The 17,915-nt window shown below is 46.8% G+C and overlaps 1 protein-coding gene across 1 annotated transcript in view; it reads right to left on the bottom strand.

Annotated features, from left to right (window-relative positions):
* Window positions 1-3,741: 3,741 nt before the first annotated feature.
* The window catches only part of ACAA2 (acetyl-CoA acyltransferase 2), a 37,031-nt gene continuing 22,857 nt past the window's right edge, over window positions 3,742-17,915 (bottom strand). The window contains exons 6-10 of the mRNA XM_068251376.1: window positions 14,263-14,438; window positions 11,799-11,928; window positions 8,063-8,133; window positions 7,555-7,709; window positions 3,742-6,617 (exon numbers count right to left, since the gene is read on the bottom strand). Coding sequence (XP_068107477.1) covers window positions 6,533-6,617; window positions 7,555-7,709; window positions 8,063-8,133; window positions 11,799-11,928; window positions 14,263-14,438 — 617 coding nt within the window. The 3' untranslated portion in view covers window positions 3,742-6,532. The remainder of the gene's footprint in view (window positions 6,618-7,554; window positions 7,710-8,062; window positions 8,134-11,798; window positions 11,929-14,262; window positions 14,439-17,915) is intronic.

Below are 17,915 nucleotides of genomic sequence, written 5' to 3'. Positions count from 1 at the left end.
AAGCCCACTAGAGGGCGCTCCGGAGGCGTTCTTCCGATCGCCTCCGGCGCCCAGAATAAACAAGGAAGGCCGCAATGAGCAGCCTTCCTTGTTTTGCTTACATCGTCGCCATAGCGACGAGCGGAGTGACGTCATGGACGTCAGCCGACGTCCTGACGTCAGCCGCCTCCGATCCAGCCCTTAGCGCTGGCCGGAACTTTTGTTCCGGCTGCACAGGGCTCGGGCGGCTGGGGGGACCCTCTTTCGCCGCTGCTCGCGGCGGCGATCAGGCACCACACGCAGCTGGCAAAGTGCCGGCTGCGTGTGCTGCTTTTTATTTTGTAAAAATTGGCCCAGCAGGGCCTGAGCGGCGACCTCCGGCGGTGATGGACGGATATATTCGTCCATACCGCTGAGGAGGTTAACCCTCTGGGCGATACAATTGCATCGCCCAGGAGGGGGCGCAGCACTTTTTTAAAAATTTTTTCTTTTTTAAATCATGCTGCGCAGCGGCATCCCCCCACCCACTCCGATCGCCTTCGGCGATCAGAGTAAGCAGGAAATCCCGTTCAGAACAGGATTTCCTGCTGGGCTTCCCCGGTCGCCATGGCGACGGGGCGGGATGACGTCACAGGGAGTCACGATCCACCCCTCAGCGCTGCCTGGCACTGATTGGCCAGGCTGCACAAGGGGTCTGGGGGGGGGGGGCTGCGCGGCACGGCGGGTAGCGGCGATCAGAAACAAAAAGAAAAATTATGCAAAATCGGCCCATCAGGGCCTGAGAAATCCTCCTGCGCGATATACCCCGAGCTCAGCTCGGGATTATCGCCCAGGAGGTTAAAACTCATTTTTGCAGACATGCATACACTCTAATTTAGACCATTCCTCTTCAACCTCTGGCTGAAGAGGAGCTCCTTACTAAATATAACCTAAAACCGTGGCTTTGAGTTATGCATATTATATATTAACCCCACCTCATGTTTTCTCTCTATACCTTTAGGTTGTAAGCGGACAATGGCAGTGCTCTCTCCCACTTTAAAAAGGGGTTAATACCAACAGTCATTTTATGTATTTTCATATTACTTTTTGGCCACAAGATGAAGCTACAAACACTCTACTGAGTTACCAGGAAGTGTTCGATTTTTTTTTTAAACTTTCATCATTATGAATGAACATGGCTCCTGATTGGAGTCATGTTCATTCATATAGAACAGCCCTTCTCAACCTTTCTACCCTGGAGGAACCCTGTAAATAACTTTTGGATCTCAAGGAACCCCTGCAAACAATTTTTTGATCTTGAGGAACCCCTACATTTATTTTGCAGGAGGCACGGTCTTTAAAAGTATGTGTGGCTATTTCACTCCCCCTATTACACTGCCACTCATACTGTTGCCTGAGCCCCCAATTTAGTGCTTCTTGTTTCAGTACCACCTATTATTGTGTGCTCTATTATACTTCCAACACGATGGGGGAAAATGCCAAGGAACCCCTGCAGAGTCCTCAAGGAACCCTGGGGTTCCAGGGAACCCTGGTTGAGAAAGCCTGATATAGAAGGACTTTGATTGGTTCAGAGAACACATATTCCCGTTCACCAAGCTCCAAAGTCTAAGTCCTGCCGTAAACAAGAGAAGGGCACGCACGCAATCGCTGAGGACTGACAGGACGTACTGGTAAATCCTGATCGAGCTAGCGAGACTCAACGGGATGCATATAAACATTCAGTTTGAGACTAGTTAATGGGAACCTATAGGCTTTCAGGTACATGAAAAGGATCTAGAATATTAATTTCCAAGCTGATCTGGTGTATGTCTGGACGTCCTTCCGCCCTCCTGCGATTGGCCTCACACACACTTTTTCGGCATATTGCCGCGTAGGTCACTTGTGCTTTGTTAAGTGATCCCACCCTCCGTAATGCTGGGACAGCCCACCAAAAACCCCACTTTTTCCCATAGACTTTCACTGGAAAATTTAAAACTACCGCAATCCGCTCTGAAGCTAAACTTGGGTCACGTAGTCATGGGCTGAACCCAAATAATTTGGTCCCATTTTGGAGATTCAAAAAGGTGGTGTCAGAAAAAAAAAAAAAAAAAAGAAGCCTATCACATTTCACCCATTAACCAGAGTCCCCAAACTTGGCAGTCAGTCACTTGGTGATTTAAAGTAGGCTGAGCGTACAACAGCCAATCAAGCCATTCGCTGTATGCATGTCCTTCTGTGCCGCACATGCCTTGTCCTGCACCATCCCTCTGTTTGGACAAGGTGCCGTTTCTGTCCGCCTCGCTGCGACTGTCCACAGTGCTAACTGGATGGTGCGTGTGACGTCCAGATAGACAGCCTGCACTTCTACCCTGTAGTAAAGACAGTCAATATATTCTTCTACTGACCACATAGGTTATTGCTCCGTTGTTATTGCCTGATGAAGCGGGATCAAACCTGCGAAATGCGTTGCATATTTGGAGTTCATAAATAAAATACATTGACTGTCTTTACTACAGTCGTGTGTCTACTTGGAGGAGGTAAGTCCACCACTACCTCCTCTATTTACCAAGAATTTGTTTGTTTAAGCTCATTTAGCTTCCTTTTATCCTTTTGGCGCCTCTGTTCTCCTGCATAATATTGAGTCCACCCTGGGTGGAGGGTTGAACCCCCTCTTTCTCATCTACAGAGAGAGAGACTTATTCCTGAGTGGGGTCCGGAAAATCTCCCCACCTGCTTTTACAGTGGTTGCCTAATGGTAACCCTGGTTGGTGAGTAGTAATATTTACTCGTAGTAACCATTTACCAGTACATATTACACTATTGGGGCTCTTGGTGTTCCTTGTTTTTGCACTCCTACCCTGCGCAGCGTCCTGGGTTCCAATTTCAGCTCTTCCTGGTCATTAATCTACACATATTCAGTATACTTTGTACAAGACTCTCCAACACTTCTACTGCCTATAGAGCGCACCCTAGTGGCTGCAGCTCTGGCACTTTGGGTTCACCAGGAGAAAAGCGCAATATAAATGTTATTTGTCTTGTCTAGTATCTTACACTTTAAGGCCTCACTTTTACTATGGCTAGTGGCTTAAAGTGAACCCTCATGTATTTTACCATATATATCAGTGGGAACATTAGAGAAAACGCCTACCCTGCTCTGTTTCATTCTTCACTGCTCAGCCTGCTTGTTATCAGCCCTGATAAAATCCCATGAGCATTCAGTCTGGCTTTGCTCAGGAATCATTATAGCAGAGTCTGTCTTCTCTGATGTCTTTTCAAGCACAAGCCTGCCCCCTTCTGGCTCTGCTCAGGAATCACTACAGCTGAATAATTTATAGCAAAGCCAGACAATGCTCAGTCAGGGATTTTATCAGGGCTGATAACAAGCAGGGTGAGCAGTGAAGAATGAAACAGAGCAGGGTAGGCGTTTTCTCTAATGTTCCCACTGATATATATGGTAAAATACATGAGGGTGCTTCGTCTCTGGTTCACTTTAAAGGCAAGTTGTTTGAATTTAAATCTAAGCAAAAAAGTTAGAAGCCTGGTCTAGTGCTTTACATGTTTTCCACAAGCAGTTGATAGGCAGCGAAAAGCCTGTTGAATTCTCACAACTGCTTGCTGCTGCTGCTGCCTGGTAATGCTTGCTGAGCACACAGTTCAACTGCCCATGAGAAAGGGCCCTTAGTTGTAGTGGATGAATAGCGAGCGCTTTGAGTCCAACAGGAGAAAATCGCTATACAAATGTTAGGATTATAGTAAAACCTCAACAATGACAACAGGACAAGGTTTGTAAATCAGCATTAGTTTGTATTTATTTATAAAGGCACCAGTATAGTGAGATAGCCCTTTCTTGTATCATCTGCAAGTAAAATTCTCACGTTCTTTACAATACAGACACAAAGGTAGTTTAGAGATGAATCATTTGTGGTTTCTGTTTGGCTGGATTTGAGAGGTTCTTGTAGCTCTGCTCCATCAGACACCTAAAAATAAGCCTTGTCCTTATTCAGACTGAAATAATGCAGTACATAAAAATGAATTATCGCTCAGCAATCAAATATGACATCAACAGACAGTTTGAGTGTAAATTAGAGGTCTCAAACCACAAAGGACATTTCAACTTGACAAATGCTGCCATCTGCTGTTGGTAAATGAGAATGCAGTTGCTAATTTTAAAAAAGGTATGATTACATATCGTATATGCAGAAGGGGTGCTGAGCTCAAGTCATCAAAGCCAACTAACTGTGCCAGATTTCATGCATCCGGACTAGAGATCATGAACTAGATGGTAATTGGAGCTTGCATGCAAACTGTGTCTAGACTGGAACTGAGCCAGATTCATTCCTGATAAATTTTGATTGGCTGTATTCCAAGCAATCAGTCTGCATTCAAGCCAGGATTATTAGCATTGACACAACCAATACACCCGCCGCTTTAACAAACATACAAAGAGAGGACTTCACCCATTACTATATGTTGGTTGACAGTGGCCATCTTGGCATCTTCTTTTGGACGTTACGAGCTCTGTTCTGCCCTGACTTCCGGCCATCAACCTCCTTAGCGGTAAACCCCGAGTCAGGCTCGGACTGGAAATCCTCAGCTCAGAGCGGTAACCCCAAACTTGACTTGGGGTAGCCACTGGAAGGGTATATGCAGTGCTTGCGTGAACAGGGCATCTGTAACTCACCTTCCCTGGGATCCAGACGCTGGCAGCCATACTTCTTTCCGTTCTCGGAGGCTTTCGATCCCACTGGTGAGATAATCATCTGTCGTCATGATGACATATGGAGATTTCACAATGGGGGTAGAACGCCACCTAGTGGATGGAGGGAGAACTGCAGTGCTGGATCCCGCGGAGGCTACTGCAGATCTATCTAGCCATATGATTTTATTCCCCCCCTGCTTTTGAAGTCTAAAAGCGGGTGAGAAAAAATTGCTCCCCTTAAGACCCTAAAATCCAGAAGTAATCATACTGCCATGTGCTCTTCAAGACAGCAGACATGGCCATAGGACTTGAAATGAAGCATAGCAGAGCGATGAGTACAAGCATCAGAGTTTTCTAGAAGAAAGTACAATTAAGACCCCAGTGTCTGGCACAGGTGGGGGATGCTTGATGCCAGATCTGTATTCTTGCCAGCTGCTTGAGAAGTCAATCAACTGGCCTAAATGCATTGGGTCACAACTCTGATATGTCACGTGACCCAATGCGGGTCAGGTGACATGTCGGGAGCCGTACAAGGATGCAGCAAAGCAGTTGCAGGAGTAAAGAGAAGACAGCCGCCTAGAGGAATTGCAAGTCATTACTTAGAAAGTAATGCCCTCATTCTCCCCCACCCCACAGGCATGCCGGTTGGTTGAAACTGCCGGTTGCCTAAGTTCCGGTTGACAGTGACTTTAATGTATTTAGAAAGTCTTTGGGAGGAGGGCATTGATCTTGCCTATGCACTCATCCCTACCCTTGCCACATCTCCAATCTCCTTTAGATGCAGCTCTGAGGTCACACATAAACCAAAGAAGAAACACAGAAAAGGAGCACGCAGCCAGTGCCAAAAGATGTGAGGGATACTGACCTGAATTCCTGCGCCCCCCTGCTGCAGGTGCACAGGCTTTAGAATTATCACATACCTCTTGGTACCCCACATCTGACTGCTCTGAACCATGGGATTGGCTAACCATCACAGCAGAGGTGGGCAAACAGGATCAGGAACAGATGATTGGAGACGTAAAGCTAGGCAAGTATAAAATCAACCTATGGTCCCAAGCCAATACAAACTGCATGCAAAATTGAAACTGACTCTAGTGATAACTAAGCCAACATACTATCTTGCATTAAATAAACTCCAAGCATAATCTAAACACTGTAGCTCAAATGAGTGGCTGATGAGTCCAATGTGCCCTGCAGGGTCTTGTGTAGAGCAGCTTTGGGTAAAGGTCACACTTAACCTTGAACACCTCATATTTAGAGCAGAAACTGGAGGCTGTAGAGTGCTTTAGCCATCTGGGAGAGCTGAAGGGTACAATGGAACTCAATAACCCGATAAACAGGTTCCTGAAACTATTCAAGGCAAAGATCTTGGACGATAGAAGGGTCACCTCCCATGGAAAACAACTTTTTGACTGTTTTGTTCAAACTCTTTGTCTGGAGGGAAAAGATCTGCAGATAGTTGAGCAAAAACAGAAGTTTTAGTTCCAAATGAAGAGTGGAGTACAGCTTCTTCTGTAAGCATAGATCTTGCAGTGTTCTCCCCAGACTTTTTCCAGCTGGGTGGCATGAAAAAGTATCTGGGTGGGGTGCGAGGGGAGGAATGCAGGGCAGGCACATCTCTGCTTACAGCATAGGAGGAGGATGAGGAAGCAAGCTGATGACAGCTGAGTGCCCACCAAAATAGCCGGGTGGAACACCCAGCTAAAAGAGCCTGGGAAGAACACTGTCTTGGTTTCATTCTTTGTCAGGCTGAAGGGTGATCAGACCATCTGGTAGAAGTAAAGATCCCATCTCGAGTTAGCGGTTAAGGTGCGGGTAGAAGAATTGGTGAGGCCTTTTCTACAAATTTGCGTCATTATTTCACATTGATGGTGGTTAGGCCACATTCTCCAGAATGACAGCGATACCCTGACCTCCTCCAATACAGGCAGATCCAACAGCGTATTTACCACCACGCCGCCTGAAAGGGGGAAGGAGGAGAAGACGAGGGTTAGGTGAGAAGATACAAATACACAAGATACAAAAGAATGCAAAGAGAGAGATCTCAAGCCTTTGTTATCATTTTGATGGTTATGGCTTGCAGCTTATGAGAACCCCAAAATCAAACTATCAGATTATTAGAATATTGTGGAAATGTTCAATGTTCTAGGCTCAAGTGTCAGACTCTAATCAGCTAATTCATCCAAAACAAAAAAAAAGTTCCCCTGGAGGGTACTCACCTCGGGTGGGGGAAGCCTCCAGATGCGATCCAGGCTTTCCCCCTCCTCCTGTGTCCCACGGTGGTCTCTCTGTGCCCCTCCGAGCAGGGGATGTAAGTATTTACCTTCCCGGCTCCAGCGCAGTATCGGCTCTCTGCTCGGAGATAGGCGGAAATAGCGGATCGCTGTCCGTCCACTCTACTGCGCAGGCGCAAGTCTCATGCGCATGCATAGTAGAGCAGACCCGATGGAGATTGGCTATTTCCGCTTATCTCTGAGCAGAGAGCCGCAACAGCGCCCCCACTGGAGCCAGGGAAGGTAAATAAATCAGCGCGCATCAGGGGAGGATTGCGGGACACTTCAGGGGAGCCAGCGCTGGACTGCCTGCAGCTACAGGGATGGGGGAAGCCTCATTGGGACCCTGAGGCTTCCCCCTTCCGAGGTGAGTGCCCCCCAGGGGATTTTTTTTGTTACAGAGTCTCTTTAAGTTGACTGACTGAAATAAATGTTTACATTATAGTCTAATTTTTCGAGTTTCACCTGTAGGTACAAAGCCAAAGGTGGTAGATACTTTTGTAAGGCACTTTAAGTGAAAACAGGATGTCCATGTAGTACACAAGCGAATTCCATGGAACACTGACAGGAGTTTGCACTGACAGACACTGTCACTGAACACACAGGTTATCCTGTATGACGTACCTGAGCTCATGCGCAAGATGGGAGGTGATTCGCGATCCGGACGCAGCCAGGGGATGGCCCAGCGCTATGGCCCCTCCATTCACATTGGTCTTCTCTCGATCCAAACCCAACACCTTCTCCACTGACAAGTACTGCGCAGCAAAGGCCTCATTCACCTGGTGACACAATTCATTCAAGAGAATTACTGCATTTCAAATTAACCTTCTCACCCAATTATCTCAATGTATTTGGAAACACAGCCACCAAAAAACTTTATTGATACAGTGACACAAATACTGAGGGTTGTTTAGAGCCATTACGAAAGCTTGCTTCCTTTATACTGCAGGAGGAAGCTAATACAATAGAAGAGGGAATTGCAAAACTGCAAAGTCCCATACTGAGCCTCCAGGCAGCATCTTCTATCCATCCTGTAGCTCCTAGCGGGAGCCATACACAGAGGACCCCGCAACGCTGCTAGCTGGTTCTTGTGCCTTTAGAAGTCTCTAGGAGTAAACTGCATAACATTTACCTCTACAAGATCCATGTCCTTCAGGCCTAGACCAGCTTTCTTCAGAGCTTCAGTAATGGCGGGGACCGGGCCTGGGAAACACATGAAGAATGAGGATAGACGTTCAGTAAAAAGCATCAGCATCATTATTCTACAGTCATTGGGGCGGCACTCCACTTGCTTATTCCGTGCATAAAGCCAAAATGTATTCCTAGGTACAATAATGATTTAAAACGGGTTTCCCAGAAAGGTTTCAGTAGTGATGCGGCACCACAACAATATTTGAGTCAATGCTAAACGGACAGAACGGTGCATCTTTCACCAACGTAAACACGCTCTGTGATTGACCAAATGTGTGGGCCAATGATACACTAATCAATATTTTTGATCCAAATCTGGTTGATTGAATCTGCTAGAGATCGATGCTGCAAACTATTCCCAATCGGTTTTCAGCCTAAACGCACCAAATGGAATATTTTGTTCAATCAGCGATGGGTTGGAAGTGTGTTTCAATTTTGGGCTGACGCAGCAGTGGAGCTACGCTCACCTGTCCTCCGGCGCTTCCTCCAGTGTCTTCTCTCCACATTCCTGTCTCTTCACCCCCAGGAAGCTGTGCATCATGTGACTAAATTACTAGAGGCCTCTAGTGGTCACATGGTATGGTTACAGTGGTTCTAGTGTTTGGCCTCTAGTAATTTAGTCAGGTGATACACCGCTCTCTGGGAGTGAAGAGACAGGAAGAAGTCCCAGCGGTGGAGAAAGGACGCAGGAGGAAATGCCGGCGGATAGGTGAGAGGATCTCTGCTGGTAAGATCAAAATCAAATGCCACTAGCACCGCGTTCCCGACCAGCTGTCTTTTTTACTTCAGGTTCTCTTTAATGCACATTTTATGCAGATTACATGGGGCGCAATCAAATTTTGCAAGAAGTGCATTTGATTAGCACAGTTCTAATTTACAAACCGTTTACAAAAAAAATAAAAATAATCTGCGTGCGAGACAGAATTATCCACCATCTCTACTAAGCAGGCCTATCGTCAGGAGGTTGACAGAATCTGCCAGTGGTACAGGGAGAACAGGCTTGTCCTCAACACATCCAAAACTGTGGAGCTGATAGTAGACTTCAGGAAGTCTGCCCCCACCCCCCCAATCTTCATTGACGGCACCGAGGTTGAAAGTGTGGCCAACGTCCGCCTTCTGGGCACCACCATCTCCAAAGATCTGAGCTGGAAGGCAAACACAGCCTCGACCCAAAAGAAAGCCCAGCAGAGGCTTTTCTTCCTCCGCCAACTGAAAAAGTTTGGCATGGCCCAAGAACTGCTGACGAGCTTTTACACCGCCACCATCGAGTCCGTCCTCTGCGCCTCCATCCTAGTCTGGTACGCTGGTTCCTCCACCAGAGACAAATACAAACTTCAGAGGGTCATTAAATCGCCAGAATCATTGGCAGACCTCTCCCTTCGCTTGACCTCCTCCACAATTCCAGACTACGCTCCAGAGCAATGAGGATTGCCGGCGACCCCTCTCACCCTGGTCACCGCTTTTTCAGCCGCCTCCCTCTGGGCCGGAGGTTTCGGGCCATTGCCACCAAAACTTCGAGGCACAGGAACTCCTTTTTCCCCTCTGCTGTCAACCTCCTGAACTCCCTCCAGATCATCCCACCCCCTCCACCGCTGTGAACTGATTGGCACCTTGCCCTTCCTCAGTTATTAACTTGTCCTCCTGCGTATAATCACACTCATCTTCAGCCCAGTACTGGAAGTAACTTTTATGCTTGCAACTGCACTCTGTGCTATTCATTCTAACTTGCACTCATGCTATAACTAATTATCAATCTGCAGTCCAGCCTGTTTATCAATTTGCACTCCTGTTTATGCCTATTATTATTTATGCCTTCTGTTATCTATACCTTTGAACCCCTTTCTGAGCAATTGTATGTGCCAAACCCAATTCCGAGCATGACCCAGTCGTGCCAGGCGATTAAAATATTTCTGATTCTAATTCTAATAAAACAATCAGCAAGAGAAGCTCCAAACACACTCCTTATTTTTATTGGATATGTATTTATTAGCATAAACGCCTAACTTCAAGTCTAATAATGGCGTGTTCCCTTAAAGTCTGGGTTCAGTCTGTTTTAATCATAAGACATAAGTCTTAATTAATCCCAGAAGCCAGGTGGTCATGCATCTGCTGTGTAATCATCTTGGCAGTACAGTATAATCTCATTATAGTAAACATTCCGGTAAAGTATACTAAGTGTCCATGTCCTAGCCAATCTCCATTATACTGTAAGTATATGAGAGTAATGTCTGGTATAGTAAACTGTGACATGATAGAACTGTTATAGTAAACCTTTTTTTCGGCCCCTGCGGTATTCTGTATCCGGATATAGTGGAAAGGGGGCGGGCGCATACGCCATGTCAGTCAGACCCATGAGCCGTGGTCTGTCGGCCAGGGATTTGTAACCTCCTCGATATCTGCACACTACTCTGGGCCTGCGTGGATTAACTCAAAAGCACCAGCCAGTGAGACCCATGCTTCCTGTGTAAGCTGCTGCCTGATTACTGAGGGAATTGCTTGTCATCTGTGACATCGCTTGTGCATGGCTGCAATGCTACAGTATCATCCAGGCTGCACAGAAATGTGGACAGGGGAGCACACTATCAGTACTGTGCCTGCACTAACTGGGGAGACCTATGCTTTCTGCATGCAAATCACTGTATATTGAGCACAGTTGCATTCTGATCTAGCTTAGACACTGACTGTGCTTGTTTGCTGAAGCATTGAAAAGAAACAAAAAACCACTCCCAATTATTGGCTGAATTATGATCCAGTACCACAGTATACTTTATGTGCTTGTGCATGACCATTTATATTCTGGTGTATAAGACTACTTTTTAACTCCTGAAAATCTTCTGAAAAGTCAGGAATCGTCTTATACGCCGGGTGTCTTTGATGCAGAGTGATACACGATGCTGATATGCTATGCGCATACGGGATATGCTGATTAATTACCTGGTGATGGAGATTCAGCGGTCGCTGCATATGCTGGGAGGGGGGGGGGGGGGGGGGTAGTGGAGGGGAAGAGCTCATCGTGCACGCTGCCAGGTCTGGGACACCCACGGTATGGAAGAAAGAGATTGCGTTGTGCCTAAAAAAAAAAACAAAAAAACAAAAACAAAAAAAAAAACAAAAAAAAAAAACAAAAAAAAAAAAACACCTCTTCCACCCGTCTGGCCCGCCCTATTCTCTTACCACCTCTCAGATCTCGCTGCTGAGGACTGTAGTGAAGCGGCGCAGGCGCACATGTGCGAGATCTGAGAGGTGGAGAAGGAGGTAAATAGGATACAAGGGCGGGCCAGAAGGGTGAAAGAGGTGTGGTTTATGGGTACAGCGCGATCTATTCTTCTATACCGCTCTGATAAACAGGGAGAGCTGACCAATCCACTTAGGGAGAGATGACCAATCCAACCAGTCAATCACCTATATACTGTTATATACTGGGTACCACATACAGTACAGCACCAGTATTATATATATATATATTTTTTTTTTGGTGTGTGTTGGAAGAGGGGTAGTCTTATACTGCGAGTATATCCCAAACTCTGTATTTTAAATGGAAAAGGTGGGAGGAGGGGGGGGGGGGGGTCGTCCTATACGCCTGAATATATTTAAGCCATGCAGGAGGATATGCGACGGGTTCACCGTACACAAGAAAGCTCTGAGTGGTAGGAAGGGAATGAGAGGAGTTTGCTTACCGATGCCCATGATGTTGGGATCACACCCAGCAGCGTGATAGGCTACAATCCTGGCCAATGGGGTGAGCTTGTGCTTTGTGACGGCCTCCTCGCTGGCGATGATGAGGACTCCGGCTCCGTCGCAGATCCCCTGCAGCGGAGGAGAGAGGTTACAGGACAACAATACTGCAAGCTCAGAGTCACTTATCTTTTTAACCAAATGCAATTTCAAGGTTTACAAAAAAAAATCCCTAAGGCCTTATGGGGAGGATCGTGTAAATGGGGAAACAAAAAAAAAAAAAAAGTTTTACTAAACATTTATGGAGCTTGGAAATGGACCAATCAAATCCAGGAACTACCAAGTGGGTCCACTTTATTCAGCTGCCTGTTTGGTCACACCCTACTGGCACATGAAGTGGTCCATATGTAATGGTGCTTGGCCTTAAGCATAATCTTAACCTGAAAACAGATTCTTAATACAGTAGAGTCATGGTTAACTGAAACCCAGGCAACTGGGACTCTCAACCAACCGGCACTTACAGGGGCTATGGGGACGTGCCTCTCTCACGCTAATGCAGAGCAGTGCACAGCAGAAAACACCACAGCTCCGGGTGCAATCCTCTTCACTTCTTACAGGTGTCGGCTGCTCTGCTGCACCCTCAAGTGTGTCATCTGACATGCATCGGGGCACGTGACACAAATGGGGAGCCGTACTGAGGATATAGCAAAGCGGCAGTGAGTAGTAAAGAGGACCTGAGCTCTGGTAATTGTTTTCCGCTGCTCCCTGCTGTGCATTATTGGAAAAGAGGGCTCTTGGAGAGGGGTGGGGGGGTGGAAGGTAGTCGTGTTACACTGAGACCCCTGGTTTAACTCTTAAGCAACCAGAATCTACAGGTATCAGGCCTATTCTAGAGAGGGGAAACGTACGTGTTTGCGTGTTATGCGCCAAGAGGCCTATTTAAGCGGAGGAGTGACAACAGAAGGTTGCTGTAGTATTGCAGCTTGTGTACTCCCGTGACTCGCTGTCTGTCCTGATTTCCTGTTACTGGCCTAGTATGAGAACCCGATCCGTTGCTGAACTTTGCTTTGTTCAACTACCCGCTGTTACCGACCCTGGCTTGTCTTCGAACCCGATTTGTAGCAGACTTCTGCTCCGTACGACTGCCTGCTAAGTTGCAGATTCCAGCTTGTCTGAATCCAGGCACGCCTCTCCTGACATCTCCATTGCTCCAGCAGCATCTGCCACTGATGCTGGTTACTTTTACTGCAGGAACTGTTGTCCAGCCTATCAACTGGTGCACAACATCTGGATCTCTCCATCTGCTACTGGATTGATTCCGGACCCAGCATCCAAGCCCTCCTGTCCTTTGCCACCCGATATCTCCTGTTTCAACTCCAGGCATTAAAGGCGGTGAATTGCAAGAGAAGCTGTCCTCAACTCTGTGGTTTCACTGGACTCAGGTACGTGGTATTCTCAGACTTCACAGTAGGCCGTACAGCAGGAACACAGTGAATCCAGCGCAGGAGACTTCGGCGCACAGGGAGCAACTTCGGCGCTGTCAGTAGACAGAGCTGAAGTTACTTTTAAAACTCGATTCAGAATTATTTCATTCCCCACCATCCATGGCAGTCTGGAGGGGGAATAGTATTTAACACGGCCGGGACTTGTGCAGCAGCAGAATCAGCCATATACCGGCTGTATCCGGTGCCCAAGTCTCCTGCGCCAATTACATATGTACGCATACAGCAGGCATCGAACACTAGCGGTTATTTGTGATGGTCAAGGGTATCATGTATATGTGGTTGTCATGGGTACAGGCTGTCAAAAAGATGCTACATTTTCCATTTGAAAATAGACCTATCACTTGCCACAGCAGCACAATTTTCAAGCTGCATCAATTTGCATAAATGCAGCATGAAAACCTGCATCAACTTGGAATTAATTGCATCTTATTGATGATCCTACTCCTGTGTGATGAAAACATGATAGCCTATAAGTGATCTGGAAAACCTGGTCTGGATACAATGCGAGACTGCATGCCACACCTGGGCCACATAAAAACTTATAGTAGTTATGGGGTTACTGACAGCTTTGGAAATGTGCAGTTCTGTCCAGTCTCACGCAGGCACCCATTGTGAGATCTATTTTTTTTTTCACTTTTTAACAGGTTGTCCTGCATTTATTTAAATAAGACAACTCCACTTTCTACAATTACAGAACCACCAATTCAAACAGCTTTCAGCAACCCTCACTATAACAGAATATGTCCCGGGTGCGGGATGGTGAATTCTAATCACATAACAGCAGACATATTTGTAATGAATCCAGGCCAGGTTTACTCGATATCCCCACTAGAGCTACTTGGAAATCTCTGGAGGTAGTAAATTAGGCCTCTTCGATCACAACAAAGTTATGTTTTGGATAACTCCTCCCACACCTGCAGCCAACCAATCAGACACAGAGCAGCGTGACCCCGCTCCTCACCGAGGCGTTACCAGCGGTGACCACTCCATTCTTCTTGAACACGGGGGGCAGCTTGGCCATCTGCTCCTGGGTGGTCTGTGGCCGGGGGTGCTCGTCCTGCTCCATCTTTGTGGGACCCTTCTTGGATTTTATATCAATGGGGGCCATTTCTGCTGTGAAGTATCCAGCGTCCTGGGCTGAGGAAAAAAGTTACAGAACAATTAAAGCCAAAAGAATAAAGTCAGAAAAGTAAAGCAGACCTGTAATAAAGCAAGTCACAGTCCTCTCTTGGTCCAGATTTTTGCTGGGTTACATAAGTATGCAGGCTCCCCCCAGTGTAGGTAGCCAGATAGGCCCCAGTATTAGGTAGTTAACTCCTCCCCCCTCATCCCAATATACGTAGTCAGATGTGCCCCCAGTATTATTACGCCTCCACCCCCCCCGGTATAGGCAGCAGAGGTTTCCAAGTATAGGAAGCACATTTGTCCCCCCCCCTCCCAGTATAGTTTTTTGTGCCCCCAGCATTAGAGGTAACCTGAAGTGAGAGACACATGTAGGGTGCCATGTTTATTTCTCTTTAAACAATACCAGTTGCCTCGATGTCCTTCTGATCCTTAGGGCTCTATTCATAAAACATTTGCGGAAAAATAAATCTTGGAGGGAAAACACCGCATCGGTATTTTAGACTTTTGTGTGCTAATTCATAAAAAAAGTTTACACTTGCGATAAAAGCTCGGGGTGGCAGTGCTGGCTGAGTTGATACATTTTCTCTGTGCAGAGACAGAGTTACTATAAAGGAGGCAGCCCCAATTTCCCTTTAGATGTGCATTTTTTTTTTAAACTGCCTCTCCTTGCCCTGAATCTTCTCTAAATCTGTCTATTAGTCTTTCTAAACAATCTATTTAATTGCCGCAGCTTAGAAGAACTTCAAGAAATGTTAGGGCTGCTTCAGACGGACGTTTGGAGGCGTCTCGTTCGTTGGCGTCGCGGCGGCAATGCGTTCGGGCTTTCAGCAGCGTTTGCATTGCGTTCGGATGCGGTCGCGTTTTTTCTTCCCCTAGGGGAACATTACCCGTCGCGGTTAACCGCCCCTGGAAGCAACATGTAGCTTCCAGGGGCTCCTTGAATGCCAGTGAAAATCGGGACCCGAACGCCGCGTTCGTGTAAACACGCGTGAAAGCTTGGTACAAACGCTCCCATTCACTTGAATGGGAGAGTTTAACGCCAAGCCCCGAACGCTGCACAAGCGTCCGTCTGAACCAGCATTACACATGCTAACTTTATGATGTGACATTTATCTGAAAACAGGTACCCAAGGGGTTAAATAAAGCAGCCTGGGTATTCTGGGATGCCTTGTTTGCTCTGCTCTCACTGCTGCTGCCTGGGAGGTCTGTCTCCATTAGCTTGCCTGTTATCACTGGCTTATCTCCTTTTCTAAACAGTCGGTATTCTCGCCTGCTCTAATCTTTATGAATTGACATGTAGTGACATATGTTGTGATAATCACCGCACCAGCCTGTAATTTCCTGCACTGCTCAGGAATGTCTGCTTTTCATGCGGAAACAGCATTTATTGATGGACACTTTGCTAAATGGTCGGTAAAGTCAGCTGTTTTGAGCATTACCGCATGCGGGAATGCTTTATAAATAGAGGCTTTAGCCTCTAATACTTTTAGCCATAGACCCTGAACAAGCATGCAGCAGATGAGGTGTCTCTGACAAAATCTGACAAGATTAGCTGCATGCTTGTTTCTGGTGTTATTCAGATACTACTACAACCAAATAGATCAGCAGAGCTGCCGGGTAACTGGTATAGTTTAAAAGGAGATAAATATGGCAGCCTTCATATACCTCTTATTTCAGTAGCCTTTAAATCGCCCCCTCCCCAAGCCGGTCGCTCAGGCCTAAGGCCCTGTACATATTTATTCTCTAGCAAACAGTTCTCACTGCAGTGAGCGAGTGAGTGAGGGATTGTAGGCGATTGCATGTGTGTTCATAAATTACAATAGTTACAGTACATATCAAATGATTTATTAATTTTTTGTATTGAATTTTTTTATTTTTAGAGATAAAAGAATCGGTATACAATATGGAACCACAAAAATAAGTAAAACATGCAGTTAGAAACTTAAAATTGTACAAAATGAACTTGACCAGAACAGATATCAAAATATCCAAAGTATGGCTAAGCTAGCATATATCTTGGGGGAGGTATACAGTTTCTCGTACCGACATAAGGCCAAAGTATCAATAAGAAAAAAAGACCACCCCCCTGAGAACTGCTTGTACACAGTACCTAAGTAAAGAGAATAAAGAGGAGAAAGGAAAGTGATCTGACATTTTTATTTAATTGCAGCTGCACTGACTACTTTGTGCAGTCTTTAGGAAGTTAAAGAGAAGTTGTAGTAAAAACATAAATACAATTACTTAAAGGGACACTTAAGTCAAAAAAAAAAAAAAAAAATTGTTTTACTCACCTAGGGCTTGCAATAGCCCCCTGCAGCTGTCCGGTGCCCTCGCTGTCTCCCTCCGATCCTCCTGTCCCCGCCGGCAGCCACTTCCGGTTTCGGCGACAGGCTGGGTACGCGAGTGATTCTTCGTGTTCCCAGCCACAATAGCACCCTCTATGCTGCTATATGATCTATACTCTATGCTACAGCAGCATAGAGGGTGCTATTGTGGCTGGGAACGCGAAGCATCACTCGCGTTCCCAGCCTGTCGGCTCCTGTCGCCGAAACCGGAAGTGGCTGCCGGCGGGGACAGGAAGATTGGAGCGAGACAGCGTGGGCACCGGACAGCTGCAAGGGGCTATTGGAAGCCCCAGGTGAGTAAAACTAAATTTTTTTTTTGTTTGGCTTAAGTGCCCTTTTAAGTTTTACAATATTAATTTATAGATTACTTAACCCCCTTGGCGGTATGAAAAATACCGCCAGGGGGAAGCGCAGCAGTTTTTTTTAAATTTTTTTTTTTTATTTTTTATCATGTAGCGAGCCGAGGGCTCGCTACATGATAGCCGCTGCTCAGCGGCATCCCCCCGCCCGCTTCGATCGCCTTCGGCGATCACAGATCAGGAAATCCCGTTCAAAGAACGGGATTTCCTGGAGGGCTTCCCCCGTCGCCATGGCGACGGGGCGGGATGACGTCACCGACGTCGGGACGTCATTGGGAGACCAGATCGATCCATCCCTCGGCGCTGCCTGGCACTGATTGGCCAGGCAGCGCTCGGGGTCTGGGGGGGGGGGGGGCGCGCCGCACCGGATAGCGGCGATCGGGCGCGCGGCGGCGGCGATCGGGGTGCTGGCGCAGCTAGCAAAGTGCTAGCTGCGTCCAGCAAAAAAAAAAAAAAATTAAGTAAATCGGCCCAGCAGGGCCTGAGCGGCACCCTCCAGCGGCTTACCCCGTGTCACACACGGGGTTACCGCTAAGGAGGTTAATCAGTGTTTGCCCATTGTAAAATCTTTCCTCTTCCCGATTTACTTTCTGAAATGCATCACTGGTGGTGACTTCTTTAGTTCTGCCAGGTGATCTGTATGGAATGTTCGTTACTGAGAGTTCTAAATTATTAAGAGGGATACAATGCTTGATTGGCAGTTGGAAACAGCTGTTATTTCCCACAACGAAACAAGGTTCACAGATAGCTAACTGGCAGGTCCATGGTCATGACATCACACTGTG

This window comes from Hyperolius riggenbachi, chromosome 1 (assembly GCF_040937935.1).
Source record: "Hyperolius riggenbachi isolate aHypRig1 chromosome 1, aHypRig1.pri, whole genome shotgun sequence".
In the NCBI taxonomy this organism is placed as follows: domain Eukaryota; kingdom Metazoa; phylum Chordata; class Amphibia; order Anura; family Hyperoliidae; genus Hyperolius; species Hyperolius riggenbachi.
The sequence above is the reverse complement of the archived record's forward strand: the minus strand, read 5'-3'. Positions and strand labels throughout refer to the sequence as shown.